Source organism: Leopardus geoffroyi, chromosome C1 (genome assembly GCF_018350155.1).
Source record: "Leopardus geoffroyi isolate Oge1 chromosome C1, O.geoffroyi_Oge1_pat1.0, whole genome shotgun sequence".
In the NCBI taxonomy this organism is placed as follows: Eukaryota; Metazoa; Chordata; class Mammalia; order Carnivora; family Felidae; genus Leopardus; species Leopardus geoffroyi.
Window position 1 is genome coordinate 129,597,009 of NC_059328.1, and position 18,170 is coordinate 129,615,178.

The 18,170-nt window shown below is 39.1% G+C and overlaps 1 protein-coding gene across 1 annotated transcript in view; it reads left to right on the top strand.

Moving 5' to 3' along the window:
• Nucleotides 1-17,870: 17,870 nt before the first annotated feature.
• Nucleotides 17,871-18,170, top strand: part of HNMT (histamine N-methyltransferase) — a 46,497-nt gene continuing 46,197 nt past the window's right edge. Inside the window, exon 1 of the mRNA XM_045479673.1 lies at nucleotides 17,871-18,148. Coding sequence (XP_045335629.1) covers nucleotides 18,012-18,148 — 137 coding nt within the window. The 5' untranslated portion in view covers nucleotides 17,871-18,011. The remainder of the gene's footprint in view (nucleotides 18,149-18,170) is intronic.

Genomic DNA, 18,170 nt, shown 5'->3' on the forward strand with positions numbered 1-18,170 from the left:
CAGTCCTGGGACTCCAAGCCAATAAGGAGCCAGGACTGGTCCACGTGCAGTATGGAGAGGTGACTGGGTGTTCTAGCAAAGCAGAGGACATATCCTGTAGGAAGAGGGAACCACTCCTGGGAACCAGGGATTAGGGACAAGGACAACAAGACCAGAGTAAATGTCCTAAACTAAAGCAACCAAGCAAGAGGACTTAATAATCAATACAATGTTGTCTTTTTTAGTTTCCATTACTGCTCTAACAAATTACTACAAATTTAGGGGCTTAAAACAATGTGCATTTATTATCTCACAGTTCTGGAGGCCAGAAGTACAAAATGCATCTCGCTGGGCTAAAAATCAAAGTGTTGGTGGGTTGCCTTCCTTTCTGGAGGATCTAGGGTGGCATCCACGCTCTTGCCTTTTCCAGCTTCTAGAAGCTTCTTTGACTCGCCCTTCAATCAAATGTTTCTCATGATGTCGTTTCTTTGGTTCTGCCTCTTCTGCTTCGTTCTCCCACTGTTTTGAAATATTCTGGACATCTTGTGTTGCCTTACTTCCAGAACACTGACTAGCAGTCAGAAGCTATACCCCATGGCAACAGTGAAGTCCTCTCTAGAGAGATGGAAAAGTCCCAGAAAATCTGTCTACATGTTGTCAGTAAAGGAAGGCTCGGTGAAAAAGCCAAACTTGGTAGCAAACTCTACCTATGCACCTCAAGCGAAACCCAAAGAAACTCAGTATTAGGAGCTCAGTATCCATGGGTGTTACAAACATGCAGACATTTATATAAACTGTTTTCATTCCCTAACCCTCAGAGAACCTGGTGTCTAGATCCATCACACTCTTACTCATTTCCTCCCAGAGTTATCCTCCTGAGATGTGAGAAAGCGACATTATGTATTCTAGCAGCTGTCAACCAATAGAATATCCAGAATACATAACTGAAACGTAAAGTGTCTGATCTGAAGGCCAAAGTACGGTGACACTCACACGCACTTAAACAGGTATGATACACATTATTTTAACAGGAGTAAAATGAGGAGTTGGTGAGAACACAGGAAAATGGAATGCAGAGTGGTGACACAGAGGAGAGAAACACTGTATCTCTCGGGGAGATTTTTAGAAGCCTTCCCAGAAGGAGGAACCTTTGAACAAGGAGTTTCTGAAAGAAACATGTAGATAGTATGGTTGAATTCCCATGTAGAAAGAGGCATCAAGTAAGGTATCAGGAAATCGTAAAATCGTCTGTTGTTCTCAAGAAATAAAAAGAAGTTATGAGCGATGGAATGTTGGCCCTGAGAAGAAATATTTCTTCACTCTCAGAATCAAGATGCACAGCAGCTATGCGCCTAGAGCATGATGTTGTTTCAGAAAAATACAGTTGTTTACTTACTCCTTAAAATGTTTTAGGCTGTCCATTTTCATTGTCTTCCTCACTGTGACTCTGTCTGCCCACCTGTTACTTCCTCTTTCCTTAACTACTTTGGTTCCTGTATGTCTTCCATTACTCAGTAATTCAGTAGAGATACGAGGCTTACTGAATCAAAAGGAAACAGGAGTGATGTAAACATATGTGATTGGAGCTGCAGTTTTAATCCATATCTACTGCTATCAGAAATCTTGGTGGATTTTAGCTTTGGCTGTGAGTTTTGTAAGAAATCATTAAAATGTAGATATTTACAGCTAGATGACTATATATATATATACACACACACACTATATATATATATATATAGGTCTAGATATGTTATAACATTGAACAAGGTTACATGGCTCTTAACCCTTGCACTCCAAAAACTTAGATCTCAGGTACACCATGTCAGCGTTTCTTTTATTCTGCTTCAGCCCTGCCGAAATCAAGAATCAAGTTTCTCCCTTCAGTGGAAACAGGGTCACAAGCCACCAGGTGGCAGTGGTTGTTAAAAGTGGTTACAAATCAAGAATATTCTGTACTCACTGCACCTCTTTCCATTCTGGCCATATTTGAAGAACTTTTACATGTTCTAAAGGTTCATCTAAAACACCATCCAGACATTCTTTTCTATGGGCAATGCCATTCTCTCAATTTCCTAAGTTTGGAATTTTAAATTATATTATACCCTTCTAATTCCTTAATAGTTATTATCCATTAATCTTTACTTCTTGAGAAAACACTTTTTATTTTATAAAGCATCTCAAATACTCCCAATGGATTATTATTATTTTTTTAATGTTTATTATTTTTGAGAGAGAGTTGGGGAGGGGACAGAGAGAGGGAGGGAGACAGAGAATCTGAAGCAAACTCCTCGCTGAGAGTGGAAAGCCCAATGGGGGGCTCAAACTCATGAACCCTAGGATTAAGACCTGAGATGAAGTCAGACGCTCAATCGACTGAGCCACTCGGGCACCCCCTCACAATAGCTTCTTAACTACTGAGCAGAATCCAAGCATTTCAGGCTAATAATCAGGACTCGAACAATCCATGCCGATCTACTTTTTATATGACCATGGAATCATACGGTATAGTGTTTAGAAGATGCTTAATAGAATTTGTCCTTTGATTGATATTTGTATATAATGATAAATACACAAGTTTATACAAATGAAAATATAAGAGATATTGTCCTTCAACCATTTTAATTACTGCTGGCTCTCTGCAAATAATATACCCAAAGCAAGAAGTCATTCAAAGGATACAAGCCACTGAAGCATAAATATTATTCAAGATTTCATTATCACCTCAAAGTTTAACCACAGACCCATGCTAGAAGACTGTACATCCCCCTGTGTAAGAACTAGCCCTTTCTTCCATCAGATAAACTAGTTCAGTTCATTCATATCAGGAAACAAGCTTAACAACTGATTTAAAATTTCATGGACAGTATTGGTAATAATAATTTCATCTTGCATGCACAGAATGATTTATAAGTACATAAGATGATTTTATTTATTATACCACTTGAATTTATTATATCATTTGAGATATCACATGTGGTTGACAGAAAAGTATTAGATGTTCTATCTTACAGAAAAAGGAATTTAATTTTAGTGGAAATAATGTATTTGCCTTGTCCTTGTCCCTGGTGACAAGGACAAGAAGTGGCAGAAATACAACTTACACTGGGTCTCTAGACCCCTGGTTACAAATATGAACTGAATGGTCTTGGAAAGCTGGAGGAGAAGCAGGCAGTCACTCTGGCTCACTTTACTACTAGAATTTCCCACCCACGTCTGGAAGAATAGCTCTGTCTTGGTATCTAGGGGAAATCCAGAAAAATTAATGGAATTTGATACACTAAAGAACTTCTTTGCCACCCAAATATAATTTCTAAACTTTTTTTTTCTTTCAGAAACACTTTTTCATAAGAAAATGTTAAATTGAGCTGCTCTGGTTGAAGGGGACAAAGACCCCAGGAAACTGCAGGTCTGGCTTACTCTGTTGCTCCTGAGATACTTGCAGAACCAGAAGATTCTAAGAAATAGAGAGAGAGAGAAAAAAAAAAAAAAAAAACATGTGCAGTATTCAGGGTCTTTCTTTACCAGCAGCACAAACTGGGTCTAGTTAATGTGGGGGAAAAAGACATTACTTTAATACTCTTGAGGACTTTGCTGGTCTTACAGGGAGGCCTGGAGAAGACAGACCAGAACCATGTCTGAGATGATGCACTGGGGTTGACGTGGTGAGGTGGCTGCAGCTGCATACATTTATATCAGTCTCTACTGGGGAATCTAATACATGGTGAACATTGAAAACCACTGGCTGTGCTGGTCTCTAAAGTAGTTCCAGCTCTGTTTTTAGGATTTGATTACAACAAGCCCAGTGCTCTTTCCACAATGTTTTGCACATTTTACTTTTAGGAAACTGAGTATCTCACACCAAAATAGAGCAGACCCCAGGAATAATCATCCTAAATCTTTTGCCTTCCAGCCTGTCCAAGTTTCACAAGAGAAAACCTTTTATCCCTGTTCTTAAGGCAGAAAGAGTGACTTTACATTGTCCCAATGCTACTCTTGGGGGGCTGCCCATGTACCCAGAATTAACTGACATGAAGTCCATTCTTCCTACTGACCAAAATGAGGAATGAAAGAGAGACAGGAAAAGTCTTTCTCTGACTTACAAAGGAAAGGAAGCACAGCTCTTCTGAAATATAGTGATGGACACCCCCTTGCAATCCAGTCCATCTATTAGTTTAACTTATTATCATGTTGCAGGAACCGTGAGAGGCATTGGGGATCCAATCATGGCTCAAACACATGCTTCCTTGCCCCCGTGGCATGTCAGCCTAATGAGGGAGAGTTTTACAAACACTTTGAAGGAAAAGATCTAAGTTCTATCGGAGAGTAATAGGCTGTAGGAGGCCAGGGAGGGGACTGGATTATGGGGGGCGAGGACCATCCCTCTGATGAAATGACTCCGGTGCTGCTTGATGAGTTACTAGGACCAGGTCAGGTCTCGAATGGAGCCACCAACACTCTTCTACGTTTTTTCTCAAGTCAAAGACAATTTCTTTTTCTCCATTTAAAGAAGAGATCAGACAACCAGATGGGCATTTGCTCAACTGGTTTGCTATTTATACTTTGAAACATATTGAGAAATACTGAATCTACTACAGAAGGCAAAACATACAACATTTGGCAAAACCAGTCTCTTGAGGAAATTTCTCAGGAAGTGCTGGGGCCCATCTTTCTTGAACTATATCTGGTTAATAGGACCAGATTTGTGCTTTCCTAGACAGCTCTCTCCAACCATTTGTGAAACAAGGCACAGAATAAATAAAGATATTTATCTGTAGTTTACCACCTCCTGCCTCATAAGAGAAAGCCTGTCTTACGTGTTCATCCTTGAATTGGTCAAATTTCTCTCCTTCAGCACATGGGAGATGAGATCTCAGGCACTATTTCCTGCGTTTCGATTTTCAGTTTGATGATGCCTACTCTGGAGGTGGTCTTTCACTTAAACAACACTGTCCCACTGGAGCTACCTATTTCTGTGGCTTTTCTACACCCAGTTGAAAGGGTAAGAGTGAGCCCATCAACCCGGAATTAGCTGCAGTGCCATCCCTAAAAGACAAGCCCAAAGTGGAGATCATTGATTCACTTCCTACCCATGTCCTTTGGGCAGCAGACCCCAAGGACCTCAAGGATTTCACTGGGTGTGACACTGCTATCAGGAGCTCTGGACAGCAGGGGCTATCTGTGGTTGGTTGTAGCCTGACACCAGTGCTTAGAACCAGGAATCCCAGCTCAAGTACAAGCTTTTTCATGTACTAGCCTTGTGACCATGGACAATTCATTTTTCTGGGCCACAGTTTTCTCATCTATAAAATGGCGGCAATGACTCCACCTACATTAGCAAGGTGTCAGAATATTAAAGGAGCCAGTTTCAGATTATCATAAGCCATGACACACTTTACAAATAGAAGGCAGGGTTATCATGATAGCCTTCTATTTATTTCTTCCCTATTCCCCACCCTTTGGTTTTGCAATTTGCCCCCGTCAGACCAACCTGTCTAGACGCCCTGTCCCTGCCAACGTTCTATAAATTTTTTCCCAGAAGCACATTTTCTCCACTATCAGATTGCTCTTGCCCAGGTCTGAATTCTTTTCATCATCATTAATTTGAGGACTTGGTCCGCAAAGGTTTTGTTTTGTTTTGTTTTGAAAAGAAGAGAAATCAGGAAATCATAGCAAACCCTGGGAAAGAGGTGAAACTAAGGAGAGGTGGAAGGGAAGTCTTTGAAATAGTAATTAGGGAGGCAAAGAAGTACTGGGTAAATGTCAAGTCGACTGGTGCACACATATAACATAAAACCAAACTGATGCACTTTTAAAAAATGTCAAAGTTGACCATGTTTGCTTGTTTGTTTAATTTTTAATTTACAAAGAGTAAAATCCCTCTTCCTGGCATACAGTTCCAAGGGTTTTGACACATGCACTACCATGGCACCCAGAGTACAGAGTTCATCACTCCAAAAGGAGTCTCTCTTGCTTCTCCTTTACAGTCTGCTCCTCCCCTGACCTTTAACCCCTGTCAACCACTGAGCCAGCTCTATGTTGCTACTAGAATTTTAAAACGGGAAATGAAAATCTCCCATCTGGTCGGTAAATGTAGTTTCCTTCCTATCTCAGCATCGCCCTTGGTCTGGAGTTTTGTTGTACTGTAGCTCATAGTAATAAAGTTCAAAGAAGAGCTATTGTTTTCTAAGCATCCCTATCATTGTTTTGGCAAATGCTCTCCTGTCTGGGTGCCAGAGAAAGGTCCTGGGGGTGGGGATATATTGTGTTTGCAAAAATGAACACGATCTCATAGAAAGGCCATTTTCAGCACAGAAATTGCAACGCTGGTATAAAATTAGAATTGCTTCTCAAGGAGAAACAGCCTTTATTAAAGTAAGTACAAATTCTTTCTGGAGAATCCCAGGTTTGATATAACTTTTAATTAAGTTTCTCAAAAGCTGGAGCTCATTTATTCTTCCCTCTGTCTGCCACCTAGCAGCAGTATGCAGGGCCCCGTATTCACTGAGACCTTGCTTTGAATTCTAATTCCAATTTGAGTTTTCATATATAATTTTGGCTCATTCCATGAGTTTTCTAAAATCATTTGTTTGAATATCATCAATATCTCCCTCCACTTTCACTATGGAAATCTCTCTGGATTTGGCTATTAAGGAGTTTGAGCTATCTGTTCTCAATACTGGATTGCCATGAGTGTTTTAGAGCCAAATTAAACAAAATGAATTCCCTAAACAAATTAAATTCCAATATGCATTCATTTCTTATCCTGACTAGAGATAAAAAGGTGATAAAATGAACTTTAGAAAAATGATTCTAACAGCAATATTATGAAGAACAGGTGAGCTTTTTGTTGTTTATCTGAGGAGTGAAAGGGCCAAATACTGCAAATACTGTGAAGTTTTAACCAACTTTGAAATTCCAAAGAGAGCTTCCTTTGGCATCCAAAGTTAAAAGCAGACTATGTAATACACAGCAGGCATGTGTGGGAGGCAAAACTCACTCTGCCTTTTTTTTTTTTTTTTTTTTTTCTGGTGGCATGACATTCCAGAGGCAAGAGAGCTCACATATGTATTCAGAATTCCCAAAAGCAAATTTTCAAAACTTAACAAGTCAATGCCACATACCTTCACCATCCTTGACACAATCTGCATTTCATTTCTGCTAGAACTGGATCAATGGAAGTATTTATTTGCACTAGGCAAATAGAGAAGTTTTGTAGGCACTTTGTACATATCATGCCTCCTTCCTTAACCCTGTGTTTATTGGCTGCAAGTTTCACTTGACTGCACAAAATGGATTCACAATTGATAACTCTGAAATGTAAGGGCAATTGTGTTTATGGAAGACCATCTTCTAGCTACTGAAACTGGCTGACACCCCCTGTATAATGTCTGATTATAGAACGTGCTGAGAAAGGAGCTTATTCTTCAGGTCCTTTAGGTATCCATGAAAACTCTTAGAGGCCTAAATAGGAAACAATAAAACAAACATTGACACATATGCTTTTTGTTTTTAATTAGCCATACTGATAAACAGATCTTAATTATTTTCCACTGCCTGAGAGCATATGGGTAATTAGAATGATTTCCTTCTGTTTTCCAAAGAGTGCATTCTGATGGTATAATCTGTGCTTAAAAATGGAAAATAGCTTTGGATTTAGAGAAGGGGTGGTGCCATAGAATCAGAGAATGAGGTATACAGAGTGCCAAATTTCTGAGAAGTGGCATCCTGCTTCCAACCGGAAATACTAGCCATATCTTTGAATACCAGGTTTAAACTCAAGTATCCTTAGAATTTTAGAACTGGAAGTGAGATGATGGGATCTAGTTCTTCACATTTGAAGAAACTGAACTCCCACTGACTTAAGTACTTACCCAAAGTCACACAGGGAGCTAGGGAGTAGAACTGAAGAAGAACCAGGGCATCACACACTACTCCACTTAGTAACTTCCTCCGACTGTCTGAGACAGGGACCTCCTGACTTTGCCCGTGGCTAACTCTGCAACTTTCAGAGGCTAGAGGAGTCCCAGGTGCCCACTGATGATTCTTCCTCATGAATTTAATGAACTCCGATGAATTCCGAAGAGATAATTTCCCAGCAAATACCTTCCTCATAAACAAAGCCAATCTTCCTGATGTCCTAAGGGAGTTAATGATCATAGTCAATCGTCTCCACTCTTTAAGATTTCATTAATACCAGCCTTCTTTTGACCCTATAGCTATCATATTAACTATAATAATATCATATAATATGCAACATGCAATATCATAATAGCTATAATAATATCATAATACAGTGAAAATACCTTTATTTTCACTATTTTACTGTGATTACCTGGCATTCATTGAGTATTTAATATGTTCTAGGTGTTTTGCTTTACATTTTTATACTTTTTTAATTTAATTCTCACAACAAATCAGCATAGTAAACACTTGTGCTGGTCACTGGCTGCTATCAGATCCACTTTTGGTCCTTCTCCTGCTCTGTTCAGTATTACAGGGGGCTGAATCTTCCAAGTTATATCACTCATGCTTTCTTGCCAGCTTAGTTTTCACTCAGCTTTAGTAAAGAGGGACACTGGCAAAGATGAGGGCATAAGAAGAGGGAAGATGCTGGGTATTTCTGTCCATTTCCTTTGGTTTCAGGCAGCATCTCCAAGAGTAGCTGTGTCTCGTCCATTGTTCTAGCTCTTACTGGGTAGCCCAGGCTCCAGAGCTTTGGTAACACATGTCCTCCCTTTATTCCTCCAGCCCTACAGGTGGTGGGAGCTTCCTGATAGATTGCCTCAACATCTCTGTTTGCCTTTTCAGCTCTTTCAAGACCTTTTAAATTGGTTGACAGTATTAAAAATTCCCTCTGAACCACCTCACAAGAATTCTGCAATTTGGACTGAAACCTGGCTAATAGAGTATTATTGTCCTCATCCTATAAACGAAGAAACTGAAGGTTAGAGAAATCTGTCTCACTCCAGAGAGATTACTATGGATTAAATACTATGCTGGACATTTTATACACATTATTCCATTTAACCCTCACAAAAATATTATGAGGTAATATTATTATTCCTATTTCACAGATTAAAAAAAATGAGGCTCAAGGAACATAAATTACCTATCCAATGTCATACTAGTTAGTGGCAGACCCAGGAGTAATGCTGAGATCAGTTTCTAGATCATAGTAAGAGAATAGCCAATTAATTAAGAGATGCTGGAATAGGGTACCACTTCTTCCAGAATTTGAATGGTCAAACTCTTTAGCAAGGTCATGCTAGAAAGCTGAAAAAGGAGGCCTTTGTCACATTGCCATAGCTCAGCTGTTTTACCAGAAGGCTCAGGGCCACCCAGCAGCTTTGCAAATAATCACAGGGCTAAAAGCATCTGTGTACTGCTGTTTAACAATCTGCCCTCCAGAAAAAATTAAAAAGTCCTGATTCATAGTGTTTGCCCATCTCCATAGTGTAAATATTCTCACCAAGGCTGATTTCAAGCTATTGATATGATATCAACCGACTCCCAGAATTCCTGAAACTCCACCATACTACTGGCTAAAGGTCTAAAAGGCACATGATTGGGGTGCCTGGGTGGCTCAGTCAGTTAACTGTCCGACTTTGGCTCAGGTCCTGAACTTGCAGTTTATGAGTTTGAGCCCTGCGTTGGGTTCCATACAGACAGCTCAGAGTCTGGAGCCTGCTTTGCATTCTGTGTCTCCCTCTCTCTCTGCCCCTCCCCCACTCACGCTGTCTCTCTGTCTCTCTCTCTCAAAAATAAACAAAGATTTTCAAAAAAAGGCACATGGTTAGTTTTTGTTGACCTGATTATATTAAATAAATACACTTTTAGATTAAGGATTTAAAAACTGTAAGTTGATGAATTTCTGTTTTTCAAAAGACATCATCAAAAAATGAACAGCATGCCACAACGTGGAAGATATTACATATGTGTATGTATATATATGTATATAATGTGTACATATGTATAGATACTCACACGTATATGACAGGACTCATCTAGAATATATAAAGAAATCTTATATAAATCAGTAAGAAAAGAAGCAAACAATACAGGCTTTTAAAATGGACAAAAGACTTTAACAGACCCCTCACGAAAGACTACAAACTTTTTATGACCCACAAGTATTTGAAAAAACACTCAAAGTCACTAATCAGTTGAAAATGAAAATTGAAACTACAAAGACATACTGCCATATACGCCCAGAAGGGATGAAACAAAAGTGGTTGGCAGTATCAAGAATTGATGAGGATGTGGCACCTAATATCTTTATATTTTGCTAGTGATTGTGGACATTTGCAGATCTTGTTTGCAATATCTTCTAAAGCTAAATATTTGTTTATCCTATGACATAATTTCACTCATGGCAACAAAAACTAGTGCGGCAAAAGACATGTATAAGAATGTTTCCATCAGGTTTATTTATAATAGCCCCAAACAGAAATGGCCCAAGTGTCCATTAAGAGAAAAATAGATAAAAAATAATACATTATAATAATATTCAACAATAAAAAGAATTAACTGCTGATGCCCCACCCCCCCCCCAAAATTATGGGACTATCTCAAAAATATTATGAAGAGAAAAGAAGCCAGGCACAAAAATATACATTCTGTGTGCCCCTTTTATAGGAAGTTAAGAACAGGAAAAAGTAATCTATGGGGATAAAAATCAGAATGGTCGTTATCTGAAGGGGGGGCTGTATTATTAATTGCAGACATAAATTAGTCTTCTAGGGTATATCACATATAAACCTTCCTCAAGCTGTACACTTGAGATTTGTGTACTTTATTATATATAAATTGTGCTTTGATTCTTTTTAAGTAATATCTGAGCCTCATAGGCATGTGCATCCTTTTAGTCTCTGGATCATGTACAAGCAAGGCTTCTCAGATGGGAGAATGTTTTAACCCATCATATACTTGAACAAATGCCTCTGTACCAAATCCCAGAGTAGTCTGTTTACCATTAACACTCTCTTTATAAAAATTTTCTTACATGAACCCTTAACCTTCATAGACCCCTAATTCAACATTAGACTTACAGTCACTGAGACAGTAACTGAGATGATCTGTATAATGGACTCAGGCAAAGGTTGTTTGATGAATTGCATCCTTTTATGTTTGTTTTGTTTTAATAATTTCCCAGTTCCTGATAATATATCAGGTTCTAAATATTTACCGTCTTCTATCTTTGGAAGGGGATCAAGACCTTTCCAGGTGACTTTAAATTTTTGGATTATTAAATAGGAATTAAGTTCTCTATTTCTTTTTTGTCTTGTCTCATTACTTATTCCTACCCTTAAACATTTCTTAAATCTCTAGAATATCATTGGTTACTCTTCTATATTTTTTTATTTTCTGTCTACCCATCCACCCTCTTACCTCCCAAGTAATTATTCCCCAAATATTTATTCTGCATTATTTCATTTGGTTTGTCTTCAATCTTATTGGGTATTTTGGACCTTTTTAATTTTTCTGTTCTAAGTTAATTAAAACAAAAGCATAAACTCCAGGCTAAAAAGGAGCAATTGAAACAACTATGCCATTAAAAACAAGACATAATGGCATTATTACCAGTTGTGTGAGTTTAAGAAATTTCCATTGATAAAATGTGGCCAGGGATATTTCACATAAAGTCAAGGGGCTGCTTACCCAGAGATTATCTTCAGGTTATCATTTATGATTCATTGATAGTCTTTGTATACGGTGGCTCTGCTAGTTATGAATACATCTAACTTTAGTTTCATAAGCCCAAAGTAATTTATCTTTTTTAAAAGATGAAGACTAATCAGAACTTCAAGGAACCTTAAAGGTCATCTAGTCTACCTTCTTTCCCCATATTTATATATAGTAGGGGTGGTAGGGGATGGGGGAGGAAGTTTAAAGCAGTTACATCATTTACCTGATGTTATTTACCTAGTAAGAGGCTAAGCTTGTATATAGTGCTCAAGTTTCTTGCTTCTTAGCTTGTTTCTACACTTACAAGAAACTTAGCTAAATGTCCTGTTAAAAGTAGGATTCTGATAATCTATCATCTGTGCCTGATGTTACCAATCAAATTGAGCTCTAATATTTTATGTACTATGATTTCAAACCTCCCTTCAAGACCACAGTTGGGCTAAACTGCTTGTTAAATTTCAAGTAAACTAGCACATCAAATAAGCCAACCAATTTGTATAAAATACCTTCCTCCTCCATGTTTGTCAAGAGAAAATAAAGTGGGACTCTTGTAACTATCTGATTAAGACAATTTAATAATATTGTCATTATCATTTACATATATGTTATGCTATGGGGCATATAGCTAAGGATAAGAATAAGGCCAATAAAAATAGTGTTCAAAAGACTACAGACCAGAGTGGAGACTGCTGAAGAATGTTACGTACCATAAAATGGGTCCTTGGGATTTTGCTATCGTTTATTCCTCTTTTGTTCATTTGTTTGTTTTTTGGCATAGCACATTCAAAGCAATAAGAATAAAAGGAAATTAAAAAAAAAGCAGAATCATACCTATAAATAGAGAATAAATTGATGATTGCCAGAAGGGAGCAGGGTGGAGGTTGAAAAAAGTGGGTGAAGGGGAGGGGAGATACAGGCTTCCAGTTATGGCAAGAATAAGTCACGGGAATAAAATGCACATTGTTAAGAATATAGTCAATAATACTGTAATAGTGATATATCAGGACAGACGGCAGCTACACTTGTGGTGAACACAGCATAATGTATAAACTTTTCAATTCACTATGTTGTACACCTAAAACTAATGAGACACTGTGTGTCAACTATACTCAAATAAAAAATAAAAAATAAATTTAAAAAAAAGAATAGGGGTGCCTGGTAGTTCAGTCAATTGAGTGTCCGACTCTTGATATCTGTTCAGGTCATGATCTCATGGTTTGTGAGTTTGAGTCCTGACTCAGGCTCTATGCTGACGGTGCAGAGACTGCTCGGGATTCTCTCTTTCTCCCTCTTTCTTTTTCTGCCCCTTCCTCACATGCACTCTCTCTCTCTCTCTCTCTCAAAATAAACAAATAAATTTTGTTTGTTAAGAATAAACAAGAGAAACCCTTTCCTTTATGACCTAGCATGGACATTATTATATTAATAGGTGATAGGAAGAATACAGAATCGCTCTACTTTTTGTTGGTTCCAGAGTTTTCTAATATGGAAAATAATCTTCATTTTGATAAGGTACAGAGTGGTAAGAAGTAGTATGATATAATTTTTAAAAATAGTCCATGGAGTTAAACAACATGAATTTGAATCCAGATTCTTCTCTCATGAGATATATGATCTTGTACAATGTATTTGTTCTGAGTCTTGCTTGATGATATCAATAGTTCCATTCCCAGAGGATTAGGAGTATAATGAGATAATGTGTGAAAGGTACTTTGACACAGAAACAGCTTAATATATGGTAAGTAATAGAGGACAGAAACCCCAATAGGTAAGAGAACATCTAAGAATTCTAATTAAGACAATCTTTCACAGCCTAGAAGAATCACATTGGAATATACCAATAATTTATAAGAGCAATGATGTTATTGCCAGTAAACTTTGAGAAGTCATGGCAAATGACAGATGTGCCAGACAGTTGCTCCCATTTTCAAAAAAGAGGGGGAAAGAGGGCTTCTAAAATTTAGTTAATTCCTACCAGCCAGCTAAATGTTTAATCCCCAGGGACATTCCAGATGCATTTTGGATTATGAAACAGATATTTTATTTGCAATTTTATTTTTTTAATGTTTATTCACTTTTGAGAAAGAGAGAGAGAGAGACAGTGTGTGTGTGTGGGGGGGGGGAGGGTCAGAAAGAGAGGAGGACAGAGGATCCAAGCAGGCTCTGAGCTGTCAGCACAGAGCCCAATGTGGGGCTCAAACTCCGTGAGATCATGACTTGAGCAGAAGTCGGAAGCTTAACTGACTGAGCCACCCAGGCGCCCCTCTATTTGCAATTTTAAAAGGAAGTTGTGATTGCTAAAACCAGCGTTCAGTTAAGTGCAAGTCATGCTGAAAGCAACAAGATTTCCCTTTTTTGAAGAGGCTAAAAGATTAATCAGAGAAATGCCAAAATGCCATAGACATGGTGTATCTGCATTTTAACAGGGCATGTGGCAAAGGTTTTATAAACCTTTCTTATGTTAATGTGAATTATGACTGTCCAGAGGAATCTGTTGAACTCGGGGCTTTTTTTGTTTTTGGGGTTTTTTTTTTGGAAAGCAGTAGTAACATCTGAAAGAACTCGGATTGGACAGAACATGGTTGGGAAATATTAGTCTAATCCGTACTGCTTAGGCAACTTTTGGGAGACTGTGTTTATTTCCAAACACCATTTTTTTAAAAAAATATTTATTTATTGGGGTGGGGAGGGGCAGAGACAGAGAAAGAGGATTTAAAGAAGGATCTATGCTGACAGCCCGGTGCAGGGCTTGAACTCACAAACCCTGAGACCATGACAGAAGTCAAATGCTTAACCTCTTAACTAACTGAGCTACCCAGGCGCCCCCCACAACACCAATTTTTTAAAGAAAACCTGACAAATTCGTTTGTCCAAAGGGGGAAACTAGCATAATGGATTATATAAAGCTATACTGGAAAGGAATGATTAGTAACTGTTATGGACCAAGTATTTGTGTACCCATCAAATCACATGTTGAAAGCTTAAGCCCCAATGTTATAGTATTAGGAGGTGGGGGTCTTTGAAAAGTGATTAGTTCATGAGTGTAGGGCCCTCATGAGTAGGATTAGTGCTCTTAGAAAAGAGATTCCAGGGAGCTTTCTTGTCCCTTTTAACATGTGAAAAGGCAGTGAGAAGATGACTATGCAAAGAAATGGGTCCTCCCCAGACACCCAATTTGCCAGCACCTTGATCTTGGCCTTCCCAGGCTGTAGAATTCTGAGAAACAAATGCTCCTTGTTTAAGCCACTTAGTGTATGGCATTTTTGTGATAGCAGCCCACATGGACTAAGAATTATGGAACTACGAAACAGACACCTTTGAGAGTAGGGCTATCCTATGAGCCAATTTCAAAATTTTCAATAAGTGTTATATGGGGAAGAAACTAGAATCCTTCCATTCAGTTTCAGCAGTACCTTGTATAAGTTACAGGGAGGCAGATTTGGGCTGAACATAGTTTGTGAGAGCACCGGTTAGGGATTTGAAATATTAGAATTACATTCCCAGTCCTGCCCCTTCCTTGCTAAGCATGCTTGAGCAAAGGACCCAACCTCTCAGAATCTCAGTTTTCTCATCTGTAAGATAGGCAAGCCCACAGAGGTGCTTCAAAGTGAAAAATCCTCTACTAAGTTAGAAAAGATCCATATAATTCCTGGCACATAATAAGAACTCGATAAATGGAATCATAGTTGTATATTAACAGAGTCCCCCAATAATGTAAAGGATGAAGAGTATCTGACAGTGGAGAGTAGCTCAATAGTGAAAATGATAAAGTACAATTTTAGTCATTTAAAATAACTGAAAGCCTACTGTGGGCAGCACACATCACGGAGAGTTGTGACTCAATTCCTGTCTCTATTAGCTAGCAATCACATAGGGACTAGCAGGGGGGACGAGGCAAGTATGTTAGTAAACCCTAACATAAGGACAAATGCCATCAAAGTTGTAAGAGGCTGAAAGTTAAGAGCACAAGTGCTAATCCTTTTGGGGGGAATATGGAAGGCTTCATGGAAGTGGTAGCCTATGAAGAGTAGGAATATTTTCAGTGGGTGGGGTAAGAGGAGGAACTGAAGGAGGGGCCGTTATGTGGAGAGGGATAGGAAGGAAAGCACAGGGATACATCCAGAGAAGCAGCACAGTTGAAAGGGACACACTGGCAAGTCCAAAGGAAAATGAAACAGAAGTCTGGATGATTTGGGGCAGGGGGAGAGGGTGAGGGGCAAAGAGTGAGTCTTGGACTTAACTTGGGGTATGGTGGAGAGACAGTACACATTTTGCAGGGAGAGGAGTGACTTTATCATTACTGTGCTTTAAAAAACTGAGTTTGGCAGTGGCAATAAAATTGGCGAGGATCTGTGTGACTCCTAAGGCACGAAGGCCAGGAAGAAAATAGCAGAGTAGGTCAACAACAACAGCAACCAGAATCTCAAGTAAGATAGAGGCCCTGAGAATGGGGAGGAAATCCTTAATGAAACATAAATGAAGGGCTGACTGTTGGAGAAAATTTGACAAGGGACGCAGGTGATGATCTCAGGTGAAGAATGAGTTTTAATTAAAAGCAGGTTTTAGTAGGCACTTTTGAAGTTAAGGTCAATGACATTTCTTCACAGCTGAATACACCCTTACTAAATATTTGTTTAGTAGATGAATATGTAAATGAATGATTTGGATTGAGTGTTTAAGAAAAGAGCAGAGGCGGTAATGAAGAACCAGAAGCTTGTGAGAGTCAGTTTGAGGAAGACAGGGCTGGTTGGATAGACATGGCAGTTGAGTAGCATATATTTGTATGTGTGTAGCCCTAGGAGCTAAGTTAGCGCCTGGTGGTCAAATCCAGCCCAGCAACATGTTTTTGTGCAGCCCATGAGCTAAGAATAACTTACATCTTTCCATGACTGGAAAAAATCCAAAGAAGAGTAATATTTCATGACATGTGAAAATGACATGAAACTCAATTTCAGTGTTTTTGTTTGTTTGTTTGTTTTGTTTCTCATCCAGAAGGGACCAGCTTGCATTTTATGGGAGCAGTAACAATGTGCTAAGCATAAGGTACTTGTTATCCACATAATTCTCACTAAAACCCTATCAGATTTTAATTCATTGTTCCCAGTTTACTGATGAGCAAACAGAAACTTGTCTTTCAGCCAAGGACACATAGTTACACACTACACCCACATGAATCTGCTTTTCCGGGTTTCCCACTCTCTCCTAGGATAAAAGCACAGTTCTAAGAGTAGTGAGACGATGAGGGCTCATAAAAGAGGATTTGTTGAATGCTTGAAGGGCAGTTTTGGAGCTGAATCAGAGCAGAGGAATGGCTTAGGCAGATACATTTCTAAGAGAGGCATATGAATTCACTCATTAATTCTTACAACTCTTCCATGAGTTGGATACTATTATTAACATCCTGTGCTGGAGAAGGAGTGGTCTTCTTCAACACCACTTCCCAAGTAAAAGCTCTGGCACATGAACACTCTAACACTGTGGGTCTCTGATAGGTGACACCACTAGGCTGCCAGAGGTTCATCCAACCCTAAGTATCTAAAATCTCATGTTCAGAAGAATTTAGGGAATGATTTTTAGGGACTTGGCTTTTACCCCTTCTCCTGCATTTTGTGCCCTAAGACTACTCTCATTCCCCTGATTCTTCCCCATACTCCAGCAGGCTTCTCACACCTTCCAATTAATAGTTTCCAGGTCCCTCCAGGATGGTTTCTGCTAAGGAGACTTCCTGAATCACAACAAACCAGCATTTGAAGAAACGCAGTGGAGGAGTGTAAAAAGTTCATGTTCTGAGAAGGGTGAAGGCAAGAAATTCTCCTGTAGAAAGCATGGAGGTGGACATCCATCTTCTGTCAAAGATTTCAGCAGGGGTATATTTCTGAAAGTGGTTTGTAGCCTTGTAACTGGCTGTTTACCCTGTGTTTGTCGCCTTTGGCCCTTAAAGCAGCCACTGTCCCACTTGGAATTCACTCCTGGCAAAGGCTGACAAAACAGGAAGTGATTAGAATGGGATCAGTTTTTATGACTTTCTGAACTTCAGACGTTTAAAAACAAGTTATAACAATGGATTTATTGCTTTGCTTTACCACCTCCGTTTCTTATAAAGGAACACTGCAGGGGTTAAAGTATCAGCTCAAAGTCCTGCACAAATAACTGACGTAAGAATGTGATTTGCACACCAGCCTTCGTTGCATGTTGAAACTCAAAGCAGGCTTTTCTGGCAGGGTGGGGGGAGTGGTGCGAGAAGTGGGGATAGGAATTGGTGGGGGTGAGTAGAGAGAAAAGGAACTGGGAAGAGGAGGGGAAGTTAAAGCTTCCCCTCCTTCTCTGCCTTCCATCAGAAACCAAACATGGCATCTTCCATGAGGAGCCTGTTTTCTGACCACAGCAGATACGTTGAATCTTTCCGGAGGTTTCTCAGCAGTTCCACGGAACACCAGTGCATGCAGGAATTCATGGACCAGAAGCTGCCAGGCATAATAGCAAGGTAACAAAAAAGGACGTTTTTG